This window comes from Oncorhynchus keta, unplaced genomic scaffold (genome assembly GCF_023373465.1).
Source record: "Oncorhynchus keta strain PuntledgeMale-10-30-2019 unplaced genomic scaffold, Oket_V2 Un_contig_8186_pilon_pilon, whole genome shotgun sequence".
NCBI lineage: Eukaryota > Metazoa > Chordata > Actinopteri > Salmoniformes > Salmonidae > Oncorhynchus > Oncorhynchus keta.
In genome coordinates this window covers 1-16,302 of record NW_026289906.1, presented here as the reverse complement: position 1 = coordinate 16,302, position 16,302 = coordinate 1, and the positions used below count along the sequence as shown (strand labels likewise).

The 16,302-nt window shown below is 48.7% G+C and overlaps 1 protein-coding gene across 1 annotated transcript in view; it reads left to right on the top strand.

Annotated features, from left to right (window-relative positions):
- The window catches only part of LOC127926759 (A-kinase anchor protein 13-like), a 73,435-nt gene extending 64,593 nt beyond the window's left edge, over positions 1-8,842 (top strand). The window contains exon 10 of the mRNA XM_052512298.1: positions 8,822-8,842. Within this exon, the coding sequence (XP_052368258.1) occupies positions 8,822-8,842 (21 nt within the window). The remainder of the gene's footprint in view (positions 1-8,821) is intronic.
- The last annotated feature ends 7,460 nt before the right edge of the window (positions 8,843-16,302 follow it).

The following is a 16,302-nucleotide window of genomic DNA, read 5'->3' as shown; positions in this document are numbered from 1 at the left end:
ATCTGTTGGTGTTAACCAGAGCCACCACAGCCCTGTCCTGGTCCCAGATCTGTTGGTGTTAACCAGAGCCACCACAGCCCTGTCCTGGTCCCAGATCTGTTGGTGTTAACCAGAGCCACCACAGCCCTGTCCTGGTCCCAGATCTGTTGGTGTTAACCAGAGCCACCACAGCCCTGTCCTGGTCCCAGATCTGTTGGTGTTAACCAGAGCCACCACAGCCCTGTCCTGGTCCCAGATCTGCTGGTGTTAACCAGAGCCACCACAGCCCTGTCCTGGTCCCAGATCTGTTGGTGTTAACCAGAGCCACCACAGCCCTGTCCTGGTCCCAGATCTGTTGGTGTTAACCAGAGCCACCACAGCCATGTCCTGGTCCCAGATCTGTTGGTGTTAACCAGAGCCACCACAGCCATGTCCTGGTCCCAGATCTGCTGGTGTTAACCAGAGCCACCACAGCCCTGTCCTGGTCCCAGATCTGTTGGTGTTAACCAGAGCCACCACAGCCATGTCCTGGTCCCAGATCTGTTGGTGTTAACCAGAGCCACCACAGCCATGTCCTGGTCCCAGATCTGTTGGTGTTAACCAGAGCCACCACAGCCTTGTCCTGGTCCCAGATCTGTTGGTGTTAACCAGAGCCACCACAGCCCTGTCCTGGTCCCAGATCTGTTGGTGTTAACCAGAGCCACCACAGGGCTGGATGTATCTGTCCTGGTCCCAGATCTGTTGGTGTTAACCAGAGCCACCACAGCCCTGTCCTGTCCTAGATCAGGGCAATCCAGATGCATGTATCTGTTCCCTATAGAGTCCTACAGGGCTGGATGTATCTGTTCCCTATAGAGTCCTACAGGGCTGGATGTATCTGTTCCCTATAGAGTCCTACAGGGCTGGATGTATCTGTTCCCTATAGAGTCCTACAGGGCTGCATGTATCTGTTCCCTATAGAGTCCTACAGGGCTGGATGTATCTGTTCCCTAGAGTCCTACAGGGCTGGATGTATCTGTTCCCTATAGAGTCCTACAGGGCTGGATGTATCTGTTCCCTATAGAGTCCTACAGGGCTGGATGTATCTGTTCCCTATAGAGTCCTACAGGGCTGGATGTATCTGTTCCCTATAGAGTCCTACAGGGCTGGATGTATCTGTTCCCTATAGAGTCCTACAGGGCTGGATGTATCTGTTCCCTATAGAGTCCTACAGGGCTGGATGTATCTGTTCCCTATAGAGTCCTACAGGGCTGGATGTATCTGTTCCCTATAGAGTCCTACAGGGCTGGATGTATCTGTTCCCTATAGAGTCCTACAGGGCTGGATGTATCTGTTCCTATAGAGTCCTACAGGGCTGGATGTATCTGTTCCCTATAGAGTCCTACAGGGCTGGATGTATCTGTTCCCTATAGAGTCCTACAGGGCTGGATGTATCTGTTCCCTATAGAGTCCTACAGGGCTGGATGTATCTGTTCCCTATAGAGTCCTACAGGGCTGGATGTATCTGTTCCCTATAGAGTCCTACAGGGCTGGATGTATCTGTTCCCTATAGAGTCCTACAGGGCTGGATGTATCTGTTCCCTATAGAGTCCTACAGGGCTGGATGTATCTGTTCCCTATAGAGTCCTACAGGGCTGGATGTATCTGTTCCCTATAGAGTCCTACAGGGCTGGATGTATCTGTTCCCTATAGAGTCCTACAGGGCTGGATGTATCTGTTCCCTATAGAGTCCTACAGGGCTGGATGTATCTGTTCCCTATAGAGTCCTACAGGGCTGGATGTATCTGTTCCCTATAGAGTCCTACAGGGCTGGATGTATCTGTTCCCTATAGAGTCCTACAGGGCTGGATGTATCTGTTCCCTATAGAGTCCTACAGGGCTGGATGTATCTGTTCCCTATAGAGTCCTACAGGGCTGGATGTATCTGTTCCCTATAGAGTCCTACAGGGCTGGATGTATCTGTTCCCTATAGAGTCCTACAGGGCTGGATGTATCTGTTCCCTATAGAGTCCTACAGGGCTGGATGTATCTGTTCCCTATAGAGTCCTACAGGGCTGGATGTATCTGTTCCCTATAGAGTCCTACAGGGCTGGATGTATCTGTTCCTATAGAGTCCTACAGGGCTGGATGTATCTGTTCCCTATAGAGTCCTACAGGGCTGGATGTATCTGTTCCCTATAGAGTCCTACAGGGCTGGATGTATCTGTTCCCTATAGAGTCCTACAGGGCTGGATGTATCTGTTCCCTATAGAGTCCTACAGGGCTGGATGTATCTGTTCCCTATAGAGTCCTACAGGGCTGGATGTATCTGTTCCCTATAGAGTCCTACAGGGCTGGATGTATCTGTTCCCTATAGAGTCCTACAGGGCTGGATGTATCTGTTCCCTATAGAGTCCTACAGGGCTGGATGTATCTGTTCCCTATAGAGTCCTACAGGGCTGGATGTATCTGTTCCCTATAGAGTCCTACAGGGCTGGATGTATCTGTTCCCTATAGAGTCCTACAGGGCTGGATGTATCTGTTCCCTATAGAGTCCTACAGGGCTGGATGTATCTGTTCCCTATAGAGTCCTACAGGGCTGCATGTATCTGTTCCCTATAGAGTCCTACAGGGCTGGATGTATCTGTTCCCTATAGAGTCCTACAGGGCTGGATGTATCTGTTCCCTATAGAGTCCTACAGGGCTGGATGTATCTGTTCCCTATAGAGTCCTACAGGGCTGGATGTATCTGTTCCCTATAGAGTCCTACAGGGCTGGATGTATCTGTTCCCTATAGAGTCCTACAGGGCTGGATGTATCTGTTCCCTATAGAGTCCTACAGGGCTGGATGTATCTGTTCCCTATAGAGTCCTACAGGGCTGGATGTATCTGTTCCCTATAGAGTCCTACAGGGCTGGATGTATCTGTTCCCTATAGAGTCCTACAGGGCTGGATGTATCTGTTCCCTATAGAGTCCTACAGGGCTGGATGTATCTGTTCCCTATAGAGTCCTACAGGGCTGGATGTATCTGTTCCCTATAGAGTCCTCGAGGGCTGGATGTATCTGTTCCCTATAGAGTCCTACAGGGCTGGATGTATCTGTTCCCTATAGAGTCCTACAGGGCTGGATGTATCTGTTCCCTATAGAGTCCTACAGGGCTGGATGTATCTGTTCCCTATAGAGTCCTACAGGGCTGGATGTATCTGTTCCCTATAGAGTCCTACAGGGCTGGATGTATCTGTTCCCTATAGAGTCCTACAGGGCTGGATGTATCTGTTCCCTATAGAGTCCTACAGGGCTGGATGTATCTGTTCCCTATAGAGTCCTACAGGGCTGGATGTATCTGTTCCCTATAGAGTCCTACAGGGCTGGATGTATCTGTTCCCTATAGAGTCCTACAGGGCTGGATGTATCTGTTCCCTATAGAGTCCTACAGGGCTGGATGTATCTGTTCCCTATAGAGTCCTACAGGGCTGGATGTATCTGTTCCCTATAGAGTCCTACAGGGCTGGATGTATCTGTTCCCTATAGAGTCCTACGGGGCTGGATGTATCTGTTCCCTATAGAGTCCTACAGGGCTGGATGTATCTGTTCCCTATAGAGTCCTACAGGGCTGCATGTATCTGTTCCCTATAGAGTCCTACGGGGCTGGATGTATCTGTTCCCTATAGAGTCCTACAGGGCTGGATGTATCTGTTCCCTATAGAGTCCTACAGGGCTGGATGTATCTGTTCCCTATAGAGTCCTACGGGGCTGGATGTATCTGTTCCCTATAGAGTCCTACAGGGCTGGATGTATCTGTTCCCTATAGAGTCCTACAGGGCTGGATGTATCTGTTCCCTATAGAGTCCTACAGGGCTGGATGTATCTGTTCCCTATAGAGTCCTACAGGGCTGGATGTATCTGTTCCTATAGAGTCCTACAGGGCTGGATGTATCTGTTCCCTATAGAGTCCTACAGGGCTGGATGTATCTGTTCCCTATAGAGTCCTACAGGGCTGGATGTATCTGTTCCCTATAGAGTCCTACAGGGCTGGATGTATCTGTTCCCTATAGAGTCCTACAGGGCTGGATGTATCTGTTCCCTATAGAGTCCTACGGGGCTGGATGTATCTGTTCCCTATAGAGTCCTACGGGGCTGGATGTATCTGTTCCCTATAGAGTCCTACGGGGCTGGATGTATCTGTTCCCTATAGAGTCCTACAGGGCTGGATGTATCTGTTCCTTATAGAGTCCTACAGGGCTGGATGTATCTGTTCCCTATAGAGTCCTACAGGGCTGGATGTATCTGTTCCCTATAGAGTCCTACAGGGCTGGATGTATCTGTTCCCTATAGAGTCCTACAGGGCTGGATGTATCTGTTCCCTATAGAGTCCTACAGGGCTGGATGTATCTGTTCCCTATAGAGTCCTACAGGGCTGGATGTATCTGTTCCCTATAGAGTCCTACAGGGCTGGATGTATCTGTTCCCTATAGAGTCCTACAGGGCTGGATGTATCTGTTCCCTATAGAGTCCTACAGGGCTGGATGTATCTGTTCCCTATAGAGTCCTACAGGGCTGGATGTATCTGTTCCCTATAGAGTCCTACAGGGCTGGATGTATCTGTTCCCTATAGAGTCCTACAGGGCTGGATGTATCTGTTCCCTATAGAGTCCTACAGGGATGCATGTATCTGTTCCCTATAGAGTCCTACAGGGCTGGATGTATCTGTTCCCTATAGAGTCCTACAGGGATGCATGTATCTGTTCCCTATAGAGTCCTACAGGGCTGGATGTATCTGTTCCCTATAGAGTCCTACAGGGCTGGATGTATCTGTTCCCTATAGAGTCCTACAGGGCTGGATGTATCTGTTCCCTATAGAGTCCTACAGGGCTGGATGTATCTGTTCCCTATAGAGTCCTACAGGGCTGGATGTATCTGTTCCCTATAGAGTCCTACAGGGCTGGATGTATCTGTTCCCTATAGAGTCCTACGGGGCTGGATGTATCTGTTCCCTATAGAGTCCTACGGGGCTGGATGTATCTGTTCCCTATAGAGTCCTACGGGGCTGGATGTATCTGTTCCCTATAGAGTCCTACAGGGCTGGATGTATCTGTTCCCTATAGAGTCCTACAGGGCTGGATGTATCTGTTCCCTATAGAGTCCTACAGGGCTGGATGTATCTGTTCCCTATAGAGTCCTACAGGGCTGGATGTATCTGTTCCCTATAGAGTCCTACAGGGCTGGATGTATCTGTTCCCTATAGAGTCCTACAGGGCTGCATGTATCTGTTCCCTATAGAGTCCTACAGGGCTGGATGTATCTGTTCCCTATAGAGTCCTACAGGGCTGGATGTATCTGTTCCCTATAGAGTCCTACAGGGCTGGATGTATCTGTTCCCTATAGAGTCCTACAGGGCTGGATGTATCTGTTCCCTATAGAGTCCTACAGGGCTGGATGTATCTGTTCCCTATAGAGTCCTACAGGGCTGGATGTATCTGTTACCTATAGAGTCCTACAGGGCTGGATGTATCTGTTCCCTATAGAGTCCTACGGGGCTGCATGTCAACATGTGCACTATGTAAGGATTAGGGTGCCATGTGGGACGTAACCCAATACCATCCTACCGCATTCCTCTGTTAACGCTGGCCCTCTCTTATGACATCACAGCGGGTGCGTCGAGGGAGCGACCCTGGTCAGCCATCTTGTCTCCAGAAGACCACTCCTCATTGGTTGTTCCCTCCCGAAGACATACGTCCATCATACCCTTCCCCGGCTCCAACCTGTCAAAGAGCATCTCCGTATCCAACATCGCTGGGTGAGCAACCCAAACCTATCCCTGACCCTGAGCCTGTTCCTAACCATAACCCTGACTGATACCCTTCCCCGGCTCCAACCTATCCCTGACCCTGAGCCTGTTCCTAACCATAACCCTGACTGATACCCTTCCCCGGCTCCAACCTGTCAAAGAGCATCTCCGTATCCAACATCGCTGGGTGAGCAACCCAAACCTATCCCTGACCCTGAGCCTGTTCCTAACCATAACCCTGACTGATACCCTTCCCCGGCTCCAACCTATCCCTGACCCTGAGCCTGTTCCTAACCATAACCCTGACTGATACCCTTCCCCGGCTCCAACCTATCCCTGACCCTGAGCCTGTTCCTAACCATAACCTAACCCTAACCCTAACCCTGTTCCTAATCATAACCCTGACTCAAACCCTGAGCCTGTTCTTAAACCAAAACCTAACCCTAACCCTAACCCTGTTCCTAACCATAGCCCTGACTCAAACCCTGAGCCTGTTCTTAAACCAAAACCTAACCCTAACCCTAACCCTGTTCCTAATCATAACCCTGACTCAAACCCTGAGCCTGTTCTTAACCATAACCCTGACTCAAACCCTGACCCTGTTCATAACCCCAACCTTAAACATAACCCTAACCCTGACCCTGTTCCTAACCATAACCCTGACTCAAACCCTGAACCTGTTCTTAACCATAACCCTACTCAAACCCTGACCCTGTTCCTAATCATAACCTGACCCTGTTCATAACCCCAACCTTAAACATATCCTAACCCTGACCCTGTTCCTAACCATAACCCTGCCTCAAACCCTGAACCTGTTCTTAACCATAACCCTGACTCAAACCCTGAGCCTGTTCCTAACCATAACCCTGACTCAAACCCTGACCCTGTTCCTAACCATAACATAACCTAACCCTGACCCTGTTCCTAACCATAACCCTGACTCAAACCCTGACCCTGTTCCTGACTCAACCATAACCCTGACTCAAACCCTGACCCTGTTCCTAACCATAACCCTGACTCAAACCCTGACCCTGTTCCAACCATCAAAGAGCATCCTGAAACCCTGACCCTGTTCCAACCATAACCTGACCCTGTGTTCCTAACCATGTTCCTTACCCCATAACCCTGACTCAAACCCTGACCCTGTTCTTCCCCGACTCAAACCCTGATCCCCAACCTGACTCAACCCTGACCCTGTTCTTAACCATAACCCTGACTCAAACCCTGACCCTGTTCCTAACCATAACCCCGACTCAAACCCTGACCCTGTTCCTAACCATAACCCTGACTCAAACCCTGACCCTGTTCCTAACCATAACCCTGACTCAAACCCTGACCCTGTTCCTAACCAACCACCCTCAAACCCTGACCCTGTTCCTAACCATAACCCTGACTCAAACCCTGACCCTGTTCCTAATCATAACCCTGACTCAAACCCTGACCCTGTTCCTAACCAAACCCTGACTCAAACCCTGACCCTGTTCATAACCCCTCAACCCTGACCCTGTTCCTAACCATAACCATAACCCTGACTCAAACCCTGACCCTGTTCCTAACCCATAACCCTGACTCAAACCCTGACCCTGTTCCTAACCATAACCCTGACTCAAACCCTGACCCTGTTCCTAACCAAAACCCTGACTCAAACCCTGACCCTGTTCCTAACCATAACCCTGTTCTCAAACCAAACCCTGTTCCTAACCATAACCCTCAACCCTGACCCTGTTCCTAACCATAACCCTGACTCAAACCCTGACCCTGTTCCTGACCATAACCCTGACTCAAACCTGACCCTGTTCCTAACCATAACCCTGACTCAAACCCTGACCCTGTTCCTAACCAAACCCTGACCCTGACCCTGACCCTGTTCCTAATCATAACCCTGACTCAAACCCTGACCCTGTTCCTAACCATAACCCTGACTCAAACCCTGACCCTGTTCATAACCCCAACCTTAACATAACCCTGACCCTGACCCTGTTCCTAACCATAACCCTGACTCAAACCCTGAACCTGTTCTAACCATAACCCTGACTCAAACCCTGACCCTGTTCCTAACCATCCCTAACCCTGACCCTGTTCATAACCCCAACCTGAAACATAACCCTAACCCTGACCCTGTTCCTAACCATAACCCTGACTCAAACCCTGACCCTGTTCCTAACCATAACCCTGACTCAAACCCTGACCCTGTTCCTAACCATAACCCTGACTCAAACCCTGACCCTGTTCAAACCATAACCCTGACTCAAACCCTGACCCTGTTCATAACCCCAACCTTAAACATAACTCAAACCCTGACCCTGTTCCTAACCATAACCCTGACTCAAACCCTGACCCTGTTCCTAACCATAACCCTGACTCAAACCCTGACCCTGTTCCTAACCATAACCCTGACTCAAACCCTGACCCTGTTCCTAACCATAACCCTGACTCAAACCCTGACCCTGTTCCTAACCATAACCCTGACTCAAACCCTGACCCTGTTCATAACCATAACCCTGACCCTGACCCTGACCCTGTTCTTAACCATAACCCTGACTCAAACCCTGACCCTGTTCCTAACCATAACCCTGACCCTCTTAACCCCAACCCCCTGACCCTGTTCTTAACCATAACCCTGACTCAAACCCTGACCCTGTTCCTAACCATAACCCTGACTCAAACCCTGACCCTATTCCTAACCATAACCATAACCCTGACCCTGTTCCTAACCATAACCCTGACTCAAACCCTGACCCTGTTCCTAACATAACCCTACTCAAACCCTGACCCTGTTCCTAACCATAACCCTGACTCAAACCCTGACCCTGTTCATAACCCCAACCCTACTTCAGTCTGAATCATAACCCTGACCTCTAACCCTGGGCCTGTTCCTAACCATAACCCTGACTCAAACCCTGACCCTGTTCCTAACCATAACCCCTCCGACTCAAACCCTGACCCTACTTCAGTTCCTAACCATAACCCTACTTCAAACCCTGACCCTGTTCCTAATCATAACCCTGACTCAAACCCTGGGCCTGTTCCTAACCATAACCCTGACTCAAACCTGACCCTGTTCTCTAACACAGGCACCCTACTTCAAACCCTGACCCTGTTCTTAACCATAACCCTCACCCTGACTCAAACTCCTGACCCTGTTCCTAACCATAACCCTGACTCAAACCCTGACCCTGTTCCTAACCATAACCCTGACTCAAACCTGACCCTGTTCTCTAACCATCTAAACTTAACCCTGACCCTGTTCCTGACACTGGCACCTCTACTTCAAACCCTGGGCCTCCGTTCTCTGACACATAACCTACTTCAAACCCTGGGCCCTGTCTCCTGAACCACCTAACCCTGACCCTCCGTCTCTGACACTGGCACCTCTACTTCAGTCTGACCCTGTTCTCTAACACTAACCCTACTTCAAACCCTGACCCTGTTCCTAACCATAACCCCGACTCAAACCCTGACCCTACTTCAGTCTAACCTCCGTCTAACCCTGGCACCTCTGTTCAGTCTGATCCTCACCTCTGACTCAAACCTCTACTGACTGAGCCTGTTCCTAACAGGCACCTCTACTTCAGTCTGGGCCTCCGTCTCTGACACAGGCACCTCTACTTCAAACCTGGGCCTCCGTCTCTGACACAGGCACCCTACTTCAGTCTGACATTCTCTGACACTGGCACCTCTACTTCAGTCTGGGCCTCTGTCTCTGACACTGGCACCTCTACTTCAGTCTGGGCCTCCGTCTCTGACACTGGCACCTCTACTTCAGTCTGGGCCTCCGTCTCTGACACAGGCACCTCTACTTCAGTCTGGGCCTCCGTCTCTGACACTGGCACCTCTACTTCAGTCTGGGCCTCCGTCTCTGACACTGGCACCTCTACTTCAGTCTGGGCCTCCGTCTCTGACACAGGCACCTCTACTTCAGTCTGGGCCTCCGTCTCTGACACTGGCACCTCTACTTCAGTCTGGGCCTCCGTCTCTGACACAGGCACCTCTACTTCAGTCTGGGCCTCCGTCTCTGACACAGGCACCTCTACTTCAGTCTGGTCCTCCGTCTCTGACACTGGCACCTCTACTTCAGTCTGGGCCTCCGTCTCTGACACTGGCACCTCTACTTCAGTCTGGGCCTCCGTCTCTGACACTGGCACCTCTACTTCAGTCTGAGCCTCCGTCTCTGACACTGGCACCTCTACTTCAGTCTGGGCCTCCGTCTCTGACACCTCTACTTCAGTCTGGGCCTCCGTCTCTGACACAGGCACCTCTACTTCAGTCTGGGCCTCCGTCTCTGACACAGGCACCTCTACTTCAGTCTGGGCCTCCGTCTCTGACACTGGCACCTCTACTTCAGTCTGGGCCTCCGTCTCTGACACAGGCACCTCTACTTCAGTCTGGGCCTCAGTCTCTGACACTGGCACCTCTACTTCAGTCTGAGCCTCCGTCTCTGACACTGGCACCTCTACTTCAGTCTGAGCCTCCGTCTCTGACACTGGCACCTCTACTTCAGTCTGAGCCTCCGTCTCTGACACTGGCACCTCTACTTCAGTCTGAGCCTCCGTCTCTGACACTGGCACCTCTACTTCAGTCTGAGCCTCCGTCTCTGACACTGGCACCTCTACTTCAGTCTGGGCCTCCGTCTCTGACACAGGCACCTCTACTTCAGTCTGGGCCTCCGTCTCTGACACTGGCACCTCTACTTCAGTCTGGGCCTCCGTCTCTGACACTGGCACCTCTACTTCAGTCTGGGCCTCCGTCTCTGACACAGGCACCTCTACTTCAGTCTGGGCCTCCGTCTCTGACACTGGCACCTCTACTTCAGTCTGAGCCTCCGTCTCTGACACAGGCACCTCTACTTCAGTCTGGGCCTCCGTCTCTGACACTGGCACCTCTACTTCAGTCTGGGCCTCCGTCTCTGACACTGGCACCTCTACTTCAGTCTGGGCCTCCGTCTCTGACACTGGCACCTCTACTTCAGTCTGGGCAAAGTGTTTTTCTTAGCACCTTTTTGGTTGTGCCTCCGTATTTCATGGTACCTTACTTCAGGTTATTCCCGCCAGGCATTTACTTCAGTCTGGGCCTCCGTCTCTGACCAGATACCTGGTTCATTAGGGCCTATTTTGAAATAGTCAAAGTCATGGACCTGATGCTGACACAGGCATGCTGACACTGATGCTGATGCTGACACTGATGCTGATGCTGACACTGTCTGCTGACACTGATGCTGAGTCTGGGCTCCGTCTCTGACACTGGCACCTCTGATGCTGGGCACTGATGCTGATGTTGACACTGATGCTGATGCTGACACTGATGCTGATGCTGACACTGATGCTGATGCTGACACTGATGCTGATGTTGACACTGATGCTGAGAACGATTAGTATTTATCAAGGGTTATGTCCTGTGGGTGTGAGTACGACGCTCGCAGGATTGTTACAAAAATCACACTTTTTATATGCATACAAACATTCAAAGTTTCTGTTCGTAAGAAGTATATATATATATACACTGCCGTTCAAACTTTTGGCGTCACTTAAAAATGTCCTTGTTTTCCATGAAAACATACATGAAATGAGTTGCAAAATTAACAGGAAATATAGTGAAGACGTTGACGAGGTTATAAATAATGATTTTAAAATGAAATAATAATTGTGTCCTTCAAACTTTGCTTTCGTCAAAGAATCCTCCATTACAGCCTTGCAGACCTTTGGCGTTCCAGTTGTCAATTTGTTGAGGTAATCTGAAGAGATTTCACCCCATGCTTCCTGAAGCACCTCCCACAAGTTGGATTGGCTTGATGGGCACTTCTTACTTACCATACGGTCAAGCTGCTCCCACAACAGCTCAATAGGGTTGAGATCTGTGACTCCATTAAAGACAGAATACCAGCTGACTGCTTCTTCCCTAAATAGTTCTTGCATAGTTTAGAGCTGTGCTTTGGGTCATTGTCCTGTTGTAGAAGGAAATTGGCTCCAATTAAGCGCCGTCCAGAGGGTATGGCATGGCGTTGCAAAATGGAGTGATAACCTTCCTTCTTCAAGATCCCTTTTACCCTGTATAAATCTCCCACTTTACCACCACCAAAGCATCCCCAGACCATCACATTGCCTCCACCATGCTTGACAGATGGTTCACTCCTCAGGCATCTTTCTGCTTGTCACGAATGTTCTTCTTTATGATCCGAACACCTCAAACTTAGATTCATCTGTCCAAAACACTTTTTTCCAATCTTCCTCTGTCCAGTGTCTGTTATTTAACCCATCTGAATATTTTATGTTTATTGGCCAGTCTGAGATATGGCATTTTCTTTTAATGAAGCAACTCTGCCTAGAAGGCCAGCACTGCGGAGTCGCCTCTTCACTGTTGACGTTGAGACTGGTGTTTTGCGGGTACTATTTAATGAAGCTGCCAGTTGAGGACTCGTGAGGCGTCTGTTTCTCAAACTAGACACTCTAATGTACTTGTCCTCTTGCTCAGTTGTGCACCGGGGCCTCCCACACCTCTTTCTGTTCTGGTTAGAGCCAGTTTGCGCTGTTCTGTGAAGGGAGTACACAGCGTTGTACGAGATCTTCAGTTTTCTTGGCAATTTCTCACATGGGAACAGCCTTCATTTCTCAGAACAAGAATAGACTGACGAGTTTCAGAAGAAAGGTCTTTGTTTCTGGACATTTTGAGCCTGTAATCTAACCCACGAATGCTGACCCTCCAGATACTCAACTAGTCTAATGAAGGCCAGTTTTATTGCTTCTTTAATCAGATCAACAGTTTTCAGCTGTGCCAACATAAACAGGGTTTTCTAATGATCAATTAGCCTTTTAAAATGATAAACTCTGATTAGCTAACACAATAATGGACGTGCCATTGGAACACAGGAGTGATGGTGATAATGGACTCTGATAATGGGAACACAGGAGTGATGGTTGCTCTCTGTACTTGGATTAGCTAACACAACGTGCCACAGGAGTTGGAACACAGGAACGTGCCATGGTTGCTGATAATGGACCTCTGTACTGATGGTTGCTGATTAGCCTCTGTAACACAACGTGCCATTGGAACACAGGAGTGATGGTTGCTGATAATGGACCTCTGTACTTGGATTAGCTAACACAACGTGCCATTGGAACACAGGAGTGATGGTTGCTGATAATGGGCCTCTGTACTTGTATTAGCTAACACAACGTGCCATTGGAACACAGGAGTGATGGTTGCTGATAATGGGCCTCTGTACTTGTATTAGCTAACACAACGTGCCATTGGAACACAGGAGTGATGGTTGCTGATAATGGACCTCTGTACTTGGATTAGCTAACACAATGTGCCATTGGAACACAGGAGTGATGGTTGCTGATAATGAGCCTCTGTAGATATTTGGAACCATAAATAAAATCCTCTAGATTTCTATAAACGTGCCATTGGAACAATAGTCATTTACAGCATTAACAACGTCTACACTGTATTTCTGATCAATTTCATGTTATTTTAAATGGGCAGAAAATGTGCAACAAGGACATTTCTTTCAACACAGGACATTTCTAAGTCTGTGTGGACCTGTAAACTTTTGAATGATGGTGGTCTGTGGATTTGAGTGGTGGTCTGTACAGTACCAGTCTGTGTGGATTTTGATTTGAGTGGTGGTCTGTACAGTACCAGTCTGTGTGGATGTGATTTGAGTGGTGGTCAGTACCAGTCTGGTGTGGATGTGATTAGTGGTGGTCTGTATGTGATTTGATTTGTGGTGGTCTGTACAGTACCAGTCTGTGTGGATTTTGATTTGACTGGTCTGTACAGTACCAGTCTGTGCCATTTGATGTGGTCTGTACAGTACCAGATTTTGATTTGAGTGGTGGTCTGTACAGTACCAGTCTGTGTGGATTTTGATTTGAGTGGTGGTCTGTACAGTACCAGTCTGTGGAACATGTGGTGATTTGAGTGGTGGTCTGTAGTCATTTTGTTTGACTCAGTACTGTGTGGATTAGATTTGAGTTGCCATTTTTGAACACAGGTCTGTACAGTACCAGTCTGTGTGGATGGATTTGACTTGGATTAGCTGGTGGTCTGTACACACCAGTCTGTATGGATTTGATTTGGAGTGGTGGTCTGTACAGTACATTTTGTTTGACCAGTAAGTCTGTGTGGATTTTGGATTTGTCTGTGTTGATTTTGATTTGATGGTGGTGGCCTGTGTGGATGTGATTTGAGTGGTGGTCTACCAGTCTTTTGTTTGTGTTCCAGAGTCTGTGATGGTTGTACAGTGGTGGGATCTGTGGTCTGTACAGTACCAGTCTGTGTGGATGTGATTTGAGTGGTCTGTACAGTCTGTACAAAACCAGTCTGTGTGGATGTGATTTGAGTGGTGGTCTGTACAGTACCAGTCTGTGTGGATGTGATTTGAGTGGTGGTCTGTACAGTCTGTACAGTACCAGTCTGTGTGGATGTGATTTGAGTGGTGGTCTGTACAGTACCAGTCTGTGTGGATGTGATTTGAGTGGTGGTCTGTACAGTACCAGTCTGTGTGGAACCAGTCAGGTCACAGTACCAGTGTGGTGTTGATTTGAGTGGTGGTCTGTACAGTACCAGTCTGTGTGGATGTGATTTGAGTGGTGGTCTGTACAGTACCAGTCTGTGTGGATTTATTTGAGTGGTGGTCTGTCACATTGGTGGTCTGTACCAGGTGTGGATGTGAAGTGGTGGACCAGTCTGTGTGGATGTGATTTGAATGGTCTGGTCTGTACAGTACCAGTCTGTGTGGATGGATGTGATGTTGAGTGGTGGTCTGTACAGTACCAGTCTGTGTGGATGTGATTTGAGTGGTGGTCTGTACAGTACCAGTCTGTGTGGATGTGATTTGAGTGGTGGTCTGTACAGTACCAGTCTGTGTGGATGTGATTTGAGGTGGTGGTCTGTACAGTACCAGTCTGTGTGGATGATTTGATGGTGGTCTGATTTGATTTGTGGTGGTCTGTACTACCAGTCTGTGTGGATTTTGATTTGAGTGGTGGTCTGTAGTACCAGTCTGTGTGGATGTGATTTGAGTGGTGGTCTGTACAGTCTGTACCAGTCTGTGTGGAATTTGTGGATTTGATTTGAGTGATTTGGTGGTGGTCTGTACAGTCTGTGTGGATATTTGAGTGGTGGTCAGTACAGTACCAGTGTGTGGATGTGAGTTGGTGACAGTGGTGGTTTGGTGTACAGTACCAGTCTGTGTGGATGTGATTTGAGTGGTGGTCTGTACAGTACCAGTCTGTGTGGATTTTGATTTGAGTGGTGGTCTGTACAGGACATTTCTAAGTGACCCCAAACGTTTGAAGTCACACCTTTTCCACATTTGTTTACATTACAGCCTTACTATAAAATTGATCAAATAAAACATGTCCTTATCAATCTACACCCCATAATTAACACAAGATGGCGCCGACAGAGATGGGCACCTCTTTTCTCTTAGGAAACTATTATCCCGGCAGTATTTCGTTTTTTTATATTTATTTATTTACCACAGCAAATCTTAAGTGTTGTTACATACAGCCGGGAAGAACTATTGGATATAAGAGCAACGTCAACTTACCAACATTATGACCAGAAATAGAACATTTCCTGAATCGGATCCTCTGTTTGGACCTCCACCCAGGACAATGGATTCCAGTAGTCGACCCAAAACAACGGCAGAAGGGGCAGACGAAGCGGCCACCTGGTCAGGCTCTGTAGATGTGCACATCGCCCACCGCTCCTGAGTATACTACTATCCAATGTTTGGCAGCATGAGTGAAGGATGCTTTAAAGGCAAATAGGAAGCCAATTCTAGATTTAACTTTGGATTGGAGATGTTTGATATGGGTCTGGAAGGAGAGTAAAAATGAATGGGGTGGCCAGTTAATCTCTGGCTACAGTTGGGGAGGTAGTGGAGATTATAACAGAAGCATGGCCACAGATGTTCAAATGGTCATAAATGCTAATAGAGACATCAGCCAGATTGTAACATTCTGTGCTTCACTGAAACATATGTTGTTGGGAATCAGAGTTCAGCCACTGGTAGCTTCTCCATGCATGGAGCAAATGTTCAGCGCCGACAAAGATGAACACCTGTCTGGCAAGAAGAAGAACGGTTTGGGTGTATTCTTTGTGTGATTAACTCAAGGATTGGAGCTGTGTAATCATAACGTTCAGAAACTCAAGTCCTTCTGCTTCACCCAAATTCAGACAATCAAATGCCGGCCATTTTACCTACCAAGAGAATTCTATTCTGGAAGATGTGTAGATTCCCCCTTGACAGCTGTGTAGATTCCCCCTCAGCAGACAGCAAGGCGGACAGCTCCCCTCACAGACAGCAAGGCGGACAGCTGTGTAGATTCCCCTCAAGCAGACAGCAAGGCGGACATCACGGAACTGCTGTGTAGATTCCCCCTCAAGCAGACAGCAAGGCGGACAGCTGTGTAGATTCCCCCTCAAGCAGACAGCAAGGCGGACATCACGGGAACTATGTAAACTGGAAACCATATATCCTGAGGCTGCATTTATTGTAGCTGGGGATTTTAACAAAGCAAATTTGAGAACAAGTCTACCTAAATTC